General features: G+C 43.5%; 1 protein-coding gene across 1 annotated transcript in view; it reads left to right on the forward strand.

Moving 5' to 3' along the window:
* espl1 (extra spindle pole bodies like 1, separase) overlaps nt 1–20,000 on the forward strand; it is a 52,627-nt gene that overhangs the window by 21,642 nt on the left and 10,985 nt on the right. Inside the window, exons 10-17 of the mRNA XM_062549650.1 lie at nt 4,340–4,679; nt 4,837–4,965; nt 8,504–8,714; nt 12,094–12,269; nt 14,234–14,358; nt 16,964–17,086; nt 18,550–18,690; nt 19,688–19,849. Of these exons, the coding sequence (XP_062405634.1) occupies nt 4,340–4,679; nt 4,837–4,965; nt 8,504–8,714; nt 12,094–12,269; nt 14,234–14,358; nt 16,964–17,086; nt 18,550–18,690; nt 19,688–19,849 (1,407 nt within the window). The remainder of the gene's footprint in view (nt 1–4,339; nt 4,680–4,836; nt 4,966–8,503; nt 8,715–12,093; nt 12,270–14,233; nt 14,359–16,963; nt 17,087–18,549; nt 18,691–19,687; nt 19,850–20,000) is intronic.

A 20,000-nucleotide genomic window follows, 5' to 3' on the forward strand; every position in this document is an offset into this window, starting at 1 on the left:
GATCAGGTGGTTGATAGGTTGTTGCTGTAATTAAAAAGGTTGCTAGGGCATTGCTAGGATCATTGGGATGGTTGCTAGGGTGTTGCTAGGTAACATATGGTGGTTGCTATCCACAATAATGTGGTTGCTACGGTAATCATGTTGATTGCTATTGAGGTTGCTAGGTTGACATTGTAGAGGTGGTGGCTAGGGTAATTAAAATGGGTGCTAGGGCGTTTCAGAAAAAGATATGACTGCTTTGGATTACTTTCATGTTCAGGAGTAAAATGTCGGTATTGGTGAGCCAGCTGACTTTGTGTTTGTTGGTTTGTGCATTTGAGGCCTGCGGCGGCTTTGAGAGGGGAACGAGTTGAATCTCCGTGGACATTAATGTTTGTAGGAGCGCAAATCAAGACTGTTGCGGCAGAACCGGCCGGTCCCCGATGAAAACATAACCTCCTTGGCGGAGGTAAATAAAGAATAATTAACAGGAAAATATAAAAGACTTAGGTGGAATAATTAAAAGACAGAAATAGGTCTGTTCTTAACAGATAGACTTAACCAGAGTCTAATTTGGCAAACCAGTGATGGTGATCCTTCTCAAACACCCAGTGCTGTTGCCATTCTTTGGAGATTCGTTGACGTTGATGTCAAGGATCAGCAAGACTAGTTGTAAGTAGTGCTATGAGAGGACATTGTCTGATGAGCTGGGTCTTCAGAAGTTTTTTGAAGATGGAGAGGGATGTCCCTGCTCTAATAGGAACTGGTAGTGCGTTCCACCAACGAGGAACAACAGCTGAAAAGAGTTTGGATTGGCCTGAGCCAAGGGGGCAGGCATATTCCCGGAAGTAGAAACACGAAATGAGCTGGTGATCAACACTCTGCTAACTCCCTTGGACGGCCATAGATTTCAGATTTTTTTGCGATCCCATAACTCCATGTAACATGTGCCCTTTGTCTCCCTTATAGCTTCTGTGTATTCTATATAGGGTATCGAAGGCAAAATTAATTCACTTCTTCCCCGTATATTACGTTGGTTTCCCGTAAAGAAGTATTTTAGCATGCCTGTTGTAGGGAAGCTAACGTTCGCCCGTAATGTTTGGATAAGAAGCTGAGTGAGCCTGCACGAAAACCATGACGGAGAGTCATTCGCAAGATCAGTGAAAATGCGTGTAGCCTACGGTAGCCTACTGTTTGATATGGTAAAGCATTACCTAGAGGCAAGTACACATAATAATAATATTAAAAAACAAACGTTAACAATTTCAGAGGTTTTCGATCTATCAGACGAGTTACAGTCACAAAATGAGTTTGAGTCTGCGCAGTACGATGAACAGGAAACGAATTTTTGTTTCAGCCCCCTCTCATTGAGAACGACGGAGTCTGTTTGTCCATTTCTTTTAGGTCTATGGCCTGAGCGTGCCGTTGGCAGAGCTAGATGTTTGTCTGGTGGTAGCATGTGCCTGTGTTAGCACGTGCCTGTATGAGGGCAGCGGTGTTAGCATGGGCTTGTGTTAGCATGTTAGCACGTGCCTTTATGAGGGCAGCGGTGTTAGCATGGGCCTGTGTTAGCATGTTAGCGCGTGCCTGTATGAGGGCAGCGGTGTTAGCATGTTAGCACGTGCCTGTATGAAGGCAGCGGTGTTAGCATGTTAGCACGTGCCTGTATGAGGGCAGCGGTGTTAGCATGGGCCTGTGTTAGCATGTTAGCGCGTGCCTGTATGAGGGCAGCGGTGTTAGCATGTTAGCATGGGCCTGTGTTAGCATGTTAGCATGGGCCTGTATGAGGGCAGCGGTGTTAGCATGTTAGCACGTGCCTGTATGAGGGCAGCGGTGTTAGCATGGGCCTGTGTTAGCATGTTAGCACGTGCCTGTATGAGGGCAGCGGTGTTAGCATGGGCCTGTGTTAGCATGTTAGCATGGGCCTGTATGAGGGCATTCAAGTAGGTGGGAGACTGTAACGAAGTTCTTTTTTTTTTTTACTTTGAATCTTGAAAAAAATATATATAGACCAACCGAACCACGATCACTGCGCCCATGGTATGTTTGCAACTTGTCTTGATTATTACGTCAGATGAGAGTGTAGTTCCATGTCAAAGCCTAAAAAATCGCCAGGTTTCATTTTCAGTTTGTCTTATTGCACTTTCTAACTTCAGAGGAGACAAGTTTTAAATGGGAAAATAACCGGAAATCACCTTTAAACATGAGGCTAGCAAGCGAGATTCTAATGGTCTAAACCGATTCAATGATCTATGCTAGGCTGAAGCTAAAAGTTGTATCACCAGACTCACAGAACGGCTGGATGAACAGGAAAAAGGTAAATATCAATTGTTTTGCTCAAGGGGAAGTGGAAAATGAGCTGGATATCCCTTTAAACGAGCGTCCTGTGAGGTAGGAATCAAACCAGGAGAGCAGAGCCAGAGAGGGCCATCTTTGAGTGTATAGAGAGAAGGATTCAGTGATTTACCGTGTCAAAGGCAGCCGATAAGACAAGCAGAATGGGTACTGATGACCGAGGGGTGTGTGTGTGGTTCTGACTGTGAGGGGTTTGTGTGGTTCTGACTGTGAGGGGTGTGTGTGTGTGTGTGTGTGTGTGTAGGTGGTCTTTAGCGATGAGTGGTTCTGACTATGAGGTGTGTGTGTGTGTAGGTGGTCTTTAGCGATGAGAGTGGTTCTGACTGTGAGGGGTGTGTGTGTGTAGGTGGTCTTTAGCGATGAGAGTGGTTCTGACTATGAGGGGTGTGTGTGTGTGTGTGTGTGTAGGTGGTCTTTAGCGATGACAATGATTCTGACTGTGTGTGTGTGTGTAGGTGGTCTTTAGCGATGAGAGTGGTTCTGACTATGAGGTGTGTGTGTAGGTGGTCTTTAGCGATGACAATGATTCTGACTGTGTGTGTGTGATTAGGTGGTCTTCAGAAATGAGAGTGGTTCTGACTATGAGGTGTGTGTGTGAGGTCGTCTTTAGCGATGAGAATGGTTCTGACTATGAGGTGTGTGTGTTTGCGCGATTTAGCGATGAGTAATTCTGACTGTGTGTGTGTAGGTGGTCTTTATTGATGAGTAATTCTGACTGTGTGTGTGTCTGTGTGTGTAGGTGGTCTTTATTGATGAGTAATTCTGACTGTGTGTGTGTCTGTGTGTGTAGGTGGTCTTTATTGATGAGTAATTCTGACTGTGTGTGTGTAGGTGGTCTTTAGCGATGAGTAATTCTGACTGTGTGTGTGTCTGTGTGTGTAGGTGGTCTTTAGCGATGAGAGTGATTCGGACTCTGTGTGTGTGTGATTAGGTGGTCTTTATTGATGAGTAATTCTGACTGTGTGTGTGTGTCTGTGTGTGTAGGTGGTCTTTATTGATGAGTAATTCTGACTGTGTGTGTGTCTGTGTGTGTAGGTGGTCTTTATTGATGAGTAATTCTGACTGTGTGTGTGTCTGTGTGTGTAGGTGGTCTTTATTGATGAGTAATTCTGACTGTGTGTGTGTGTGTGTGTAGGTGGTCTTTATTGATGAGTAATTCTGACTGTGTGTGTGTCTGTGTGTGTAGGTGGTCTTTATTGATGAGTAATTCTGACTGTGTGTGTGTGTGTGTAGGTGGTCTTTATTGATGAGTAATTCTGACTGTGTGTGTGTGTAGGTGGTCTTTATTGATGAGTAATTCTGACTGTGTGTGTGTGTGTAGGTGGTCTTTATTGATGAGTAATTCTGACTGTGTGTGTGTCTGTGTGTGTAGGTGGTCTTTATTGATGAGTAATTCTGACTGTGTGTGTGTCTGTGTGTGTAGGTGGTCTTTATTGATGAGTAATTCTGACTGTGTGTGTGTAGGTGGTCTTTAGCGATGAGTAATTCTGACTGTGTGTGTGTCTGTGTGTGTAGGTGGTCTTTAGCGATGAGAGTGATTCGGACTCTGTGTGTGTGTGATTAGGTGGTCTTTATTGATGAGTAATTCTGACTGTGTGTGTGTGTCTGTGTGTGTAGGTGGTCTTTATTGATGAGTAATTCTGACTGTGTGTGTGTCTGTGTGTGTAGGTGGTCTTTATTGATGAGTAATTCTGACTGTGTGTGTGTCTGTGTGTGTAGGTGGTCTTTATTGATGAGTAATTCTGACTGTGTGTGTGTGTGTGTGTAGGTGGTCTTTATTGATGAGTAATTCTGACTGTGTGTGTGTCTGTGTGTGTAGGTGGTCTTTATTGATGAGTAATTCTGACTGTGTGTGTGTGTGTGTAGGTGGTCTTTATTGATGAGTAATTCTGACTGTGTGTGTGTGTAGGTGGTCTTTATTGATGAGTAATTCTGACTGTGTGTGTGTGTGTAGGTGGTCTTTATTGATGAGTAATTCTGACTGTGTGTGTGTCTGTGTGTGTAGGTGGTCTTCAGCGATGAGAGTGATTCGGACTCTGTGGCGCCCCCTGTTGCTGAGGTGAAGAAGCAATCGCCACAAACGTCCAGGAAGTCCCGCCCCCCTCAGAAAGCCCCCACCAATCAGAAAGCCCCTCCCACCCAGAGAACAACCCGCGGGAAGAGCCAATCAGCTGCTGCGCCTCAAGAGGGAGTGGCTCTGACTCAACAGCGCCCGAGAAGGGGCCGTCCCAAGAAAGACTCCGCCCACTGCGAAGAGGTGGAGACCTTGCGCACCAACAGCGATGAAGAGGACCTGAAAGGAGACCAGAGCCTGGAGCTCCTCCAGCTCTCCGACACTGACACAGGTGTGTGTGTGTGTGTGCGTTGGTGTGTGTGTGTGTGTGTGTGTGCGTTGGTGTGTGTGCGTGTTATATTATCCCCCCCAGACTTTTGATACATGTGCTGGATCTCATTACGTCCCATACTCCGTGTGTGTGTGTGTGTGTGTGTGTCCTTCCTTAGGAGATGCTGTGGACGGTCTAGATGAGTGTGAGATCCTACGGCGAGACCTCGGCACAGAAATGGGGTGTGGCTCCGCGATGGACATCAGGACGGCTGTTGAGCCCCTCACACACATTTATAACGGAATAGGTAGGTATACACACACCCGCACATGGGAATGGCTAGTCATTATCTGCAAAATAAGTGCCGACACGGAGAACACTATGGGCCCTATCATGCAGACGGCGCAGTGAGCTTTCGCGACCTATCGCAACCCATCATTACTATTCTCTGCGAGCGTATCCTTCATTTTTCCTGCGCAAATGTACGTTCTCTAGATAGGAGATGATATCGCGCCCTAACGGGCGTGTCAGTGAAGAGAAGAGGTGTGGTCCGGCGGAAAGCTCGCCAGTCGCTAGTATATGGATGCAGAAAGTAAGTGCGCCACTGACCAGGAAAAACCTAGTCGGAAGTCATTCACACATAGTTGAAAGGCTATTTTATGAGCGCTTGATACTTGGGGATATATATGGAAGAGTGCACAGTGCGCGCACACACCCTACTTCTTTCATCAGCAGGAGCGCGCAGCAGCATATGGAAAAATGTTCATGTGGAGGAAAACTTTATGGAGTCCCTCTTGATATGAAATATAAATTTACATCACATACTGTACATTACAAAATTATTATTTTACTAAATTACATTTTACTAAACATTCGCAAAACTTTGTGAATTGCAGTAATCACTGATAATTAACTCATTAACTGCCATTGACGTCTTTAAACGTCAATTTAGACACATACGTTGACTGCCATTGACGTCTATAGACGTCAATTGCCGTTTTCAATGGGGAGGGCTCCTGGGTGGGCTTGGGAACGATCTGGCAGAGTTTCAGGCTTGTAAACAGACTGCACTAGCGATCCGAACCTCTAGATGGCAACAGTGCCATTTGGATCATTAGTATCTGCCTAGAGTGCACAAGTCATGCAGAGACAACTAGCAAACACACTGAAGATCGACCACAGTGGATCTAGTTTGCACGCGATGCAGGGAATAAATATGCTTACTTCTTACATCAAGGATGGAAAACACGTGAACGGTATGATCCATTTACATTGGATATTGCGATATAGACTAACAACAACCTTGCTAGTGCTAGCTTGCTAAGTCTAGCATCCTGTTCAGAGTCTTTAGCGACCATCAGAGTCCCTAGCAACCTTGACGAGACTGACGAGATAACAGTGCAATCGTGGTTGACATACTACTGAAACGCTAACGTTAAAAAGTTGATTTTCACAAAAAGATCGTTTTCTCCATGTTTTGGTCAAAAACAGGTGTTTTTAGCAAAACTAACCCATGTTCTACTGACGATTACTAAAGAACGGAAAACGATAGAAACAAGCCGTTTTTTCCTGGTGAAAGAAGAGAGTCTACTCTTTCATTTGGTACCTTCGGTGTTTACATAGTCATAAAGCTCACCGTTCGGTGAATCTTGGAAAAACAGTCAAAATGCTGTAAAACGTCTGGCAGTATGGAGCGCTCTGCACTGAAAATCGCTGGCAGCCAATGAGTTAATGACTCGCTATGACCTATAGTGGCCGACGCATATGGATAAAAACATCTCTCAAGCTTAGGTGTCAAGAATAAGGAAACTAAACACTGATATTAGGCTACACCGCCGCAACATCATGTAAGTTCAAGCTTTAACCATATAAAGGCCATATATATTATATATATATATTTAGCCATATAAAGGCCATATATATACAGTGCCGGTTCAGCCCTCCAAAATCCTGCTAAGGGGCCCTCCTACCTGTTCTCTATGGGCCAAAAGGTAACCATTTTTTTTAAAGTCGCACCTGATACCTCAGTGTTCCCAATTCAATCATCCCACCCCATTTTGTCTACAATAGTTACCAAATATAGTGTTTTCCCCATAAAGAACTAGGAGAAAGAAAATAATTGTACACATAATTGAAAGAAAAATAATTGTATGTGATTGAATCACCTTCACAGCTATAAAAGCAGTTTTAGGGTCTGGGCTGCTTGATTGTGCTAGTAGCCTACTCAATGAGGCTGACCTGTGTCTGTCTGGACTGGCTTCCCCTGATTCCCTTCAATATCAAACGTAGACTATTTAAACATTCATGTTAATACTTCATATAGGCCCTAGGCCTAATTCACTATGTGCATATTGTCCAGTTTGCAGAACAGAAAATCAAAGTTAATCCATTAGGCTACTTTCCATTTTGCAGGTTAAGAAAGTATCTAAACCAAAGAAAGCTTGACTGATATTGTAAAACCATTTACTTGTTTTAAAAAATGTATGGGAAGAGTGAAATCGCCGATTAGGGTAGCCTACTTTCATCTCGAGCACACACGTTAGGGCTATTATGAACATATGGTTAGTAGGCTATGAGGCTATTATTAGGCTACCTCAGCAAGATAACTCCAAAAGTTATGGAAGGATTTCGAATTCAGGAAAGGTCTGAAATGACTCAAGGAAGGAATACATTTTGGGAGTGATGCGCACTTAGGCGGAGGTCTGCGCTCTCGGAGTGCTTATCTAATTTATTTATTTATTTCAAAATGTAGCCAGTCGCCGCGGCATTCAAAAAACGCAAATTGTGGTTATATTTCACAACTTTTGCAAAGTAGACTCCTCTGACTGGGAAAGGCTGGCAAGCAAGCCACAGACAGATCAGGGGATTCACTGCCCTGTTAGGCAGCAAGACGCGCATGAGAGATGCAAACAAATGGATCAATTTAGGCTACTGCAGATTATTTGTTGACATTAAACCGAGGAACGAACACAAGTTTACCCGACTGCTGTTCCCGCTGTTCATTCTTGTGACGTTTCTTCCTCTGTTTGTAATTCGGTTTCATGATAATTGTCGCTATAAAACTGTACAGTAGGCTACCTGTCGCTTGACTCAAGGGGAGACGGGGAAGGGGGCCTTCATTAACTTGCGGGGCCCGACGCAACTTGCGTAGTGTGCGTATAGGGAGAACCGGCCCTGTATATATATATATATATATTTAGCCATATAAAGGCTAAGTTACCTTCAGTTTTGTTCTAGCGTACCGTCAACGTCTGCCATTAAACAGCTGTAGCGTTCTGACAATTGTCTACTTTGTAATTGCTCATCCGGAATAACTCTCTATACTAGCTGTGCTGCCTCCATCCTCCAGTTTTGTGTGTGTGTGTGTGTGTGTGTGTGTGTGTGTGTGTGTGTGTGTGTGACCGAACTTCAGACCGTGCAGACCGAATTTCAGACCGTGCAGACCGAATTTCAGACCGTGCAGACCGAACTTCAGGCCGTGCAGACCGAATTTCCTCAAATGTTGTGGGCAGTGCTAAGTTCAGCTGGTATTCAGGAAGTGGATAAGAAATTAAACATACCTGTGTGTGTTTGTGTGTGTGTGTGTGTGTGGGTGTGTTGTGTTGTGTGCGCTGTGTGTATGTGTTGTGTGTGTGTGTGTGTGTGTGTGTGTTGTGTTGTGTGTGTGTGTGTGTGTGTGTATGTGTATGTGTTGTGTGTGTGTGTGTGTGTGTGTGTGTGTGTGTGTGTGTGTGTGCGCTGTGTGTATGTGTTGTGTATGTGTTGTGTATGTGTTGTGTATGTGTTGTGTGTGTGTGTGTGTGTGTATGTGTTGTGTGTGTGTGTGTGTGTGTGTGTGTGTGTAGACGTATCTCTAGACTCCGCCCTCTCTATCCTGCGGTCGTCATGGCAGCTCCTGCAGCATGCCCCGCCCCCCTCCCTCTTCTCCCGCCTCTCGTCCATCATCGCCCAATCACACGGACACAAGGACCCCCTCACCACGGCGATGATGCACGCAAACGCCCTGGGCATTACCACACGACATCACATGACCCGCCACCTAGCATCACGCATGAGGTATGTACACTCACAACACATACGCGCACACACACTCACACCACAGCATGCACACACAACATGCGCGCGTGCGCACACACACACACACACACACACACACACAGAACACATACACACACAGCATAACATGCACACACAACACACGCACGCGCGCGCACGCACACACACACACACACACACACACACACACACACACACACACACACACACACACACACACACACACACACACACACACACACACACACACACACACACACACACACACACACACACACACACAGAACACATACTGTACACACACAGCACAACATGCACACACACACACACACAACACACTCCATATATGGGCTAGCACTCACACAACACACTCCATATATGGGTAAACACACACACACACACACTACATATATGGGTACACACACACACACACACACTCCATATATGGGCAATAGATAGAAGCACTCCATATATGGGTGTATAAAGGTTATTTTGTTGCCTGGTATGGAGCCATCAGTGTTGGGGACAAAAACAACCTCAGCTAAATTATGGAGGTGGCTGGGAAGTTGATTGGCTGTCCACAGGTACCCTTGCTTATCCTTTATGACAAGCAAATCATCCAAAAGGCAAGGTAACTTAACTTGTATCCGTTTGTGACTTTTTTTTGCTTCTGGTATGGAGCCTTCTGTGTCCTTTTGTGTATTTTTTTGTTTCTTGAGTCTTTTGTCTATTTTTGTGTTACTTACGCATACCTGACTGCAAGACAAGTTTCCCTGAGGGGACAATAAAGTTAACCTAACCTAACCTAACCTAACCTACCCTAACCTACCCGAACTTACCCTAACCTACCCTAACCTTCCCGAACCTACCCTAACCTACCCGAACCTACCCTGAGTGAACACACACAACACACTCTCTATATGGGCAATAGATAGCAGCACGATAGCAGCACTCCATATATGGGCAATAGGTAAAGATAGCAGCACTCCATATATGGGCAATAGATAAAGATAGCAGCACTCCATATATGGACAATAGATAGCAGCACTCCATATATGGGCAATAGATAGCAGCACTCCATATATGGGCAATAGATAAAGATAGCAGCACTCCATATATGGGCAATAGATAAAGATAGCAGCACTCCATATATGGGCAATAGATAGCAGCACTCCATATATGGGCAATAGATAGCAGCACTCCATATATGAGCAATAGATAGCAGCACTCCATATATGGGCAATAGATAAAGATAGCAGCACTCCATATATGGGCAATAGATAGCAGCACTCCATATATGGGCAATAGATAAAGATGGCAGCACTCCATATATGGGCAATAGATAGCAGCACTCCATATATGGGCAATAGATAGCAGCACTCCATATATGAGCAATAGATAAAGATAGCAGCACTCCATATATGGGCAATAGATAGCAGCACTCCATATATGGGCAATAGATAAAGATAGCAGCACTCCATATGGGCAATAGATAGCAGCACTCCATATATGAGCAATAGATAGCAGCACTCCATATATGGGCAATAGATAGCAGCACTCCATATATGGGCAATAGATAAAGATAGCAGCACTCCATATATGGGCAATAGATAGCAGCACTCCATATGGGCAATAGATAGCAGCACTCCATATATGGGCAATAGATAAAGATAGCAGCACTCCATATATGGGCAATAGATAGCAGCACTCCATATATGAGCAATAGATAGCAGCACTCCATATATGGGCAATAGATAAAGATAGCAGCACTCCATATGGGCAATAGATAGCAGCACTCCATATATGGGCAATAGATAGCAGCACTCCATATATGGGCAATAGATAAAGATAGCAGCACTCCATATATGGGCAATAGATAAAGATAGCAGCACTCCATATATGGGCAAAATATAGCAGCACTCCATATATGGGCAATAGGTAAAGATAGCAGCACTCCATATATGGGCAATAGATAGCAGCACTCCATATATGTGACCTTCCACAGCGAAATCAGTCACATTGTCCAAATTTTCAAAATCATAGTTATTACGTTTTCAGGAAGGGGCATAATCAACCTTCAAAACGATACCAATATCTAATGAATTGAACGTCATATTACTGAAATATAAACATTCAAAGGAGTTGAGTTCCTCCTGTCACGCCAAGAGAAAAACGGAGAAATCTGCCTCTGAAGTTAACCGTCGGCTCAACACTCACGAACGCTTTGTAAGGTCGCCGCTATTATACGATTTACGGTACTCGTATCAACGACACAGCACGCCGATGACTTGGTGGTTGTCAATGAGTGCATTTACCGTAAATATTGGAATAGAGCGGCCAAAACGAGACGCCTCTAACTTCCTGCTTCCTCTAACTTTCTCACCTCAACAAACTCACGTTTTTAGACTACAAAAGGTCAGTTTTTCGGCGAAATGTATTCACGGCCGTACAGTGTAGACCTCCCACTGTTTCAAAACACTTACAAAAAAAAATCCACGATTTTAGCACAAGTGACATAAATGGCCATTTTTCTCAGAAACGCCTGTTGCGACAAGCGACTGGGTTTGCCGTGGAACGTCACATATGAGCAATAGATAGCAGCACTCCATATATGGGCAATAGATAGCAGCACTCCATATATGAGCAATAGATAGCAGCACTCCATATATGGGCAATAGATAAAGATAGCAGCACTCCATATATGAGCAATAGATAGCAGCACTCCATATATGGGCAATAGGTAAAGATAGCAGCACTCCATATATGGGCAATAGATAGCAGCACTCCATATATGGGCAATAGATAGCAGCACTCCATATATGGGCAATAGATAAAGATAGCAGCACTCCATATATGGGCAATAGATAGCAGCACTCCATATATGAGCAATAGATAGCAGCACTCCATATATGGGCAATAGATAAAGATAGCAGCACTCCATATATGGGCAATAGATAGCAGCACTCCATATATGAGCAATAGATAGCAGCACTCCATATATGGGCAATAGATAAAGATAGCAGCACTCCATATATGGGCAATAGATAAAGATAGCAGCACTCCATATATGAGCAATAGATAGCAGCACTCCATATATGGGCAATAGGTAAAGATAGCAGCACTCCATATATGGGCAATAGATAGCAGCACTCCATATATGGGCAATAGATAAAGATAGCAGCATTCCATAGATGGGCAAAAGATGGCGGCTTTTTTGTAGTTGCAGTCGACCCATGACACTGCGTCTTCACCCCTGCAGTGTGTGTGTGTCCTCAGCCCTGCAGTGTGTGTGTGTGTGTGTGTGTCCTCAGCCCTGCAGTGTGTGTGTGTGTGTGTGTGTGTGTCCGTCCGTCCTCACCCCGGCAGTGTGTGTTCACAGGAAGTGGAGGAAGTGCCAGCCAGACGTGGCGGATGCTCTGGGAGCTCTGAGTCTGGAGGAGGCGCAGAAGGAGACGCAGAAGGAGACGCAGAAGCTCCTCAGGATGCAGCAGATCTTCTCCTTCCCCACCGCAGAGCCCTGCGCTCTCCCCCAAGCACTGCAGGACCTCCCAAAAGGTGCACACACACACACACACACACACACACACACACACACACACACACACACACACACACTCCAGTTCAGCCAGCAACTACAGGACCTCCCAAAAGGTGAATACACACACACACACTCACTCTGCCACTGTTTATGTTGTCTGGTAATGTTACGTGTGTGTGTGTGTTGTCTGGTTCAGGTTTTTTAAGTAAGGGATAATGTATAGAATGCTGCTCATTATCGGGCTGACTAGGGATGGTAACCGATGACCGTTTGACCGATGGTTGACCGTATCAACCTTCACCGATCAAAGTTGTCGCTTGTCGGTTAAAAAAAACCTAGAGCCTATGAATTAGGCTATTATAGACAGTGGACTAAACGCTACTACAGTTAGCCATCTCATTCCAACATATTTTTGTGTGAAGTGAACAAATTATCCGTCACACTCAATTTTTCATAATTGGCCTGTTTTTGCAAGGTCACAGTGTTTGGGTTGGCGCGCTCGCAAGGCTAGACCTCATAGATATATATATATATGTACAGTATATGTATGTATATGTCTATGCTAGACCTCATAGATATGTACAGTATATGTATGTATATGTCTATGCTAGACCTCATAGATATATATATATATGTACAGTATATATGTCTATGCTGGACCTCATAGATATATATATATATGTACAGTATATGTATGTATATGTCTATGCTAGACCTCATAGATATGTACAGTATATGTATGTATATGTCTATGCTAGACCTCATAGATATATATATATATATGTACAGTATATGTATGTATATGTCTATGCTAGACCTGCCTTGGCCAGTGCTGGAAGTGTTTTATCCGATCACATCCGATTATCCGTCACACAGATAGTACTTGACAGTTTCAAATTCTTTCACTTTCAACGAAATTCCATTGCGGAGTGATATGAAAGACCTGAATTAGAAGTGCAAACTCTGATAAAATAATGACCACTGTCAATGGCAACAGAGGCCCTCTATCAGAAAATAATGACCGGTAGAACTTTGGGAAATGCCATTCAAGCCAACGGAGCGTTCCACTTGCATTGTGAAGAGCCGTGTAGTAAAGGCCAGTTATTCATGGTCCAGGGTTCTGTGCATCCTGATCAAGTTCCCTTGGCCTTTGGAATTAAAATAGCCCCACATCATCACACACCCTTCACCCTAGCTTAAGATTGGCATGGTGTACCCACATCATCACATACCCTTCACCATAGCTAGAGATTGGCATGGGGTACCCACATCATCACATACCCTTCACCATAGCTAGAGATTGGCATGGGGTACCCACATCATCACATACCCTTCACCATAGCTAGAGATTGGCATGGGGTACCCACATCATCACATACCCTTCACCATAGCTAGAGATTGGCATGGTGTACCCACATCATCACACACCCTTCACCATAGCTAGAGATTGGCATGGGGTACCCACATCATCACACACCCTTCACCATAGCTAGAGATTGGCATGGTGTACCCACATCATCACACACCCTTCACCATAGCTAGACATTGGCATGGTGTACCCACATCATCACGTACGCTTCACCATAGCTAGAGATTGGGGTTCTTCACAGGTAGCCCACCTGTAACAACCAAAGACATCTCTGCTCGCCGACTCAGGTGTGATTGTGTGTCTGTCTTTGTGTGTGTGTGTGTGTGTGTGTGTGTGTGTGTGTATGTGTGTGTGTGTGTAATTAAGGGTGTTTCTCTTTGCAGGTGTGATTATGTGTGATTGTTATTGTGTTCTCTCTGCAGGTGTGTGTGTGTGTCTCTGCAGGTGTGTGTGTATTTAAAGGTGTGTGTGTGTGTGTGTATTTAAGGGTGTGTGTGTGTGTGTGTTTCTCTCTGCAGGTGTGTGTGTGTGTGTGTGTGTGTGTGTGTGTGTGTGTGTGTGAGTGTGTGTGTGTGTGTATGTAATTAAGGGTGTGTGTGTTTCTGTCTGCAGGTGTGACTGTGTGCATGTTGTCGGTGGTGGAGGCGTGGCCTGGCATGATTGACACCCTTCTGCTGACTCGTCTGGAGAGAGACTCCTCCCCCATAACCATACGCATCCCAACGGGCCAATCACAGGTATGGTCATCCCCACGGGCCAATCACAGGTAGGGTCGTGCGTACGCATCATCTCCACGGGCCAATCACAGGTAGGGTCGTGCGTACGCCATCATCCCCACGGTCCAATCACAGGTAGGGTCGTGCGTACGCATCATCTCCACGGGCCAATCACAGCCAGACCAGTAAACTATTTTCAATATTTGTGGATTTAATCATATTATATATTATATTATATTATACCAGCCCATATTAATCATACCATATTATACCAGCCCATATTAATCATATTATACCAGCTCATATTAATCATATTATAATATACCAGCCCATATTAATCATCATATTATACCAGCCCATATTAATCATATCATATTATACCAGCCCATATTAATCATATTATACCAGCCCATATTAATCATATTATACCAGCCCATATTAATCATATCATATATTATACCAGCCCATATTAATCATCATATTATACCAGCCCATATTAATCATATCATATTATACCAGCCCATATTAATCATCATATTATACCAGCCCATATTAATCATATTATAATATACCAGCCCATATTAATCATATTATATTATACCAGCCCATATTAATCATATTATAATATACCAGCCCATATTAATCATATCATATTATACCAGCCCATATTAATCATATTATACCAGCCCATATTAATCATATTATACCAGCCCATATTAATCATATCATATTATACCAGCCCATATTAATCATCATATTATACCAGCCCATATTAATCATATTATACCAGCCCATATTAATCATCATATTATACCAGCCCATATTAATCATATTATACCAGCCCATATTAATCATATTATACCAGCCCATATTAATCATATCATATTATACCAGCCCATATTAATCATATCATATTATACCGGCCCATATTAATCATATCATATTATACCAGCCCATATTAATCATCATATTATACCAGCCCATATTAATCACATTATATTATACCAGCCCATATTAATCATATTATATTATACCAGCCCATATTAATCACATTATATTATACCAGCCAATATTAATCATCATATTATACCAGCCCATATTAATCATATTATACCAGCCCATATTAATCATATCATATTATACCAGCCCATATTAATCATATTATATTATACCAGCCCATATTAATCATATTATACCAGCTCATATTAATCATATTATAATATACCAGCCCATATTAATCATATTATATTATACCAGCCCATATTAATCATATTATACCAGCCCATATTAATCATATTATACCAGCCCATATTAATCATCATATTATACCAGCCCATATTAATCATATCATATTATACCAGCCCATATTAATCATATTATACCAGCCCATATTAATCATATTATACCAGCCCATATTAATCATATTATATTATACCAGCCCATATTAATCATCATATTATACCAGCCCATATTAATCATATTATACCAGCCCATATTAATCATCATATACCAGCCCATATTAATCATATTATATTATACCGGCCCATATTAATCATATCATATTATACCAGCCCATATTAATCATCATATTATACCAGCCCATATTAATCATATCATATTATACCAGCCCATATTAATCATATTATATTATACCAGCCCATATTAATCATATTATAATATACCAGCCCATATTAATCATATTATACCAGCCCATATTAATCATATCATATTATACCAGCCCATATTAATCATCATATTATACCAGCCCATATTAATCATATTATACCAGCCCATATTAATCACATTATATTATACCAGCCCATATTAATCATCATATTATACCAGCCCATATTAATCATATTATACCAGCCCATATTAATCACATTATATTATACCAGCCCATATTAATCATATCATAATATACCAGCCCATATTAATCATATTATACCAGCCCATATTAATCATATTATACCAGCCCATATTAATCATATTATAATATACCAGCCCATATTAATCATCATATTATACCAGCCCATATTAATCATATTATACCAGCCCATATTAATCATCATATTATACCAGCTCATATGAATCATATTATACCAGCCCATATTAATCATCATATTATACCAGCCCATATTAATCATATTATACCAGCCCATATTAATCATATTATAATATACCAGCCCATATTAATCATATTATATTATACCAGCCCATATTAATCATATTATACCAGCCCATATTAATCATATCATATTATACCAGCCCATATTAATCATATATTATACCAGCCCATATTAATCATATGATATTATACCAGCCCATATTAATCATATTATACCAGCCCATATTAATCATATATTATACCAGCTCATATTAATCATTTAACTCAATCGATGTAACTCAAACGGTGGTGTCGTGCCAAATGTCTGGAGTTGTTGGTCAGACTTTACATTTGATCTGGATGACGGATTAAATTACTTTTGCTGTATAGTAGGCTACACAGTTTTATTCTATCTGGTTTTCTCACAAATAATGTTTCTGCAATGACGTGTTTGTGTGTGTGTGTATGCGTGTGTGTATGTATGCGTGCGTGTGTGTGTGTGTGTGTGTGTGCGTGCAGCACTCTGTGAGTGTGTGTGTGGCTGAGTTGGAGGCTGTGCTGGAGCAGCAGAAGCAACTCAACGGCGTCTCAGAGAAGAACCAGTGGTGGGAGGGAAGGCGGAGCCTAGACTCACGCATGCAGGTACACGCGCTCACACACACACACACACACGGACGGACACACACACGGACGGACACACACACGGACGGATATACACACACACTAAAATCCCCCTGAGCCCGTTATTTCTGTAACGCGAATGTAACGTTTCTCAGTCTGAAAAGGGCTATAATTTACTTAGCAAGACAGCTATCACATAAAACAAGTCAACTACTATGTCATAGTGGCAGTGGCAATTCATAAGCCAGTTTTTACAGTGTGAGTAGATAGACAAATAATAAATATTAATAAGTCAAAATCGACCATTAAATAATGGAATATAATTCAAATTGTAAAAAAAAAATAGTGAATGAAATTCGAATGGGATAATAGAGGAAGATTGACAGCCCTAACACACACGGACATAGACGCACACGGATAAGTACACACACACACACACAGACACACACACACACATGGACATACATACACACACATACACACACACACACACACGGACACACACATGGACACACGGACACAAACGCACGGACATACACACACACACACACACAGGGACATACACACACATACACGGACATATGCACACACACATTGACATACACACACACGGACATACACACACACGGACACACACACGGACGAACACACACGGACGGACACACACACGGATAAGTACACACACGGACGGACACACACGACATACATACTCCGATAAGAAAACACACGCGGACACACACACACACACACACACACACACACACACGGATAAGTACACACGCAGTGTTTCCCCTAGAAATTTTTCCAGCAGAGGTGCTAGGGGCTGTCAAGCAATAAGTTCACAACCACAAAGCATTTGTTTCACAATTCAGAAACAGCCTAGTTTAAATATTGTAGGCTACATTTCAGAAACAGCCTCGTTTAAATATTGTAGGCTACATTTCAGCACATAGCCTAGTTTAAATATTGTAGGCTACATTTCAGAAACAGCCTAGTTTAAAATTGTAGGCTACATTTCAGAAATAGCCTAGTTTAAATATCGTAGGCTACATTTCAGAAACAGCCTAGTTTAAATATTGCTACATTTCAGCACATAGCCTAGTTTAAATATTGCTACATTTCAGAAACAGCCTCGTTTAAATATTAGTTTAAATATTGTAGGCTACATTTCAGCACATGGAATTATGCCGAAGTGTCTCTTGTGTTGTTCAGCTAGTTAATGTAGTTGTAGCCTAACGTAATCAAGTGAAGACGTCGCACACGGACACACACATGGACATACTCACGGGGAAACACTGCACACGGACACACACATGGACATACACACAGGGAAACACTGCACACGGACACCGCACGTACACGGAGACACACACACAGGGAAACACTCCACACACACACGGACACATGCAGGAGTGTCTGGGGGGGTGTGTGTGTGTGTGTGTGTATGGTGTGTGAACGTTGCGTGATTTCTCTCTTCTCTTCAGAGGCTGCTGGAGCGCATGCAGGAGTGTTTGGGGGTGTGGCTATGCTTGCTCCTCCCCCTGACTGCAGACTCCGCCCTCCCAGAGCAGCTGGCCCAGATGCCCCGCCCCCCCTCCTGCTCCCTCACAACACACCTGCTGCAGGTGAGTGTGTGCACCTGTGTCTTAACCGCGTGTGTGTGTGTGTTGCTGCAGATGAGTGTGTGCACCTGTGTCTTAACCGTGTGCGTGTGTGTGTGTGTTGCTGCAGGTGAGTGTGTGCACCTGTGTCTTAACCGTGTGTGTGTGTGTGTGTGTGTTGCTGCAGGTGAGTGTGTGCACCTGTGTCTTAACCGCGTGTGTGTGTGTGTGTGTGTGTGTTGCTGCAGGTGAGTGTGTGCACCTGTGTCTTAACCGTGTGTGTGTGTGTGTGTGTTGCTGCAGATGAGTGTGTGCACCTGTGTCTTAACCGCGTGTGTGTGTGTGTGTGTGTGTGTTGCTGCAGGTGAGTGTGTGCACCTGTGTCTTAACCGCGTGTGTGTGTGTGTGTGTGTGTGTTGCTGCAGGTGAGTGTGTGCACCTGTGTCTTAACCGTGTGTGTGTGTGTGTGTGTTGCTGCAGATGAGTGTGTGCACCTGTGTCTTAACCGTGTGTGTGTGTGTGTGTGTTGCTGCAGATGAGTGTGTGCACCTGTGTCTTAACCGTGTGTGTGTGTGTGTGTGTTGCTGCAGATGAGTGTGTGCACCTGTGTCTTAACCGCGTGTGTGTGTGTGTTGCTGCAGATGAGTGTGTGCACCTGTGTCTTAACCGTGTGCGTGTGTGTTGCTGCAGGTGAGTGTGTGCACCTGTGTCTTAACCGTGTGCGTGTGTGTTGCTGCAGGTGAGTGTGTGCACCTGTGTCTTAACCGTGTGCGTGTGTGTTGCTGCAGGTGAGTGTGTGCATCTGTGTCTTAACTGTGTGTGTGTGTGTCTGTGTGTCTGTGTCATACTGTGTGCATGATCTTGTTTGTGTATGTGTTATTTAAATCGGAGTGTGTGTGTGTGTGTGTGTGTGTGTGTGTGTGTGTGTGTGTGTGTGTGTGTGTGTGTGTGTGTGTGTGTGTGTGTGTGTGTGTGTGTGTGTGTGTGTGTGTGTGTGTGTGTGTGTGTGTGTGTGTTGCAGGTGGTACTCTCGGCTGCTCCTCTGCTCTCCCACTCTGACCTGCAGAGCCTGGCTGAGGGGGCGGGGCTTGACCAGGAGGCGGGGCTAACTCTCCAGAAGGCGGCGGCCAAACTACAGAAGCGGGCGGAGCCAGAGGGACACACGGTGCTAATTTTGGACAAGGTAAACACACACACACACACACACGCACGCACGCACGCACGCACGCACGCACGCACGCACGCACGCACGCACGCACGCACGCACGCACGCACGCACGCACACACACACACACACACACACACACACACACACACACACACACACACACACA

The sequence above is a fragment of the Sardina pilchardus genome, chromosome 11, assembly GCF_963854185.1.
Source record: "Sardina pilchardus chromosome 11, fSarPil1.1, whole genome shotgun sequence".
Classification (NCBI taxonomy): Eukaryota; Metazoa; Chordata; class Actinopteri; order Clupeiformes; family Clupeidae; genus Sardina; species Sardina pilchardus.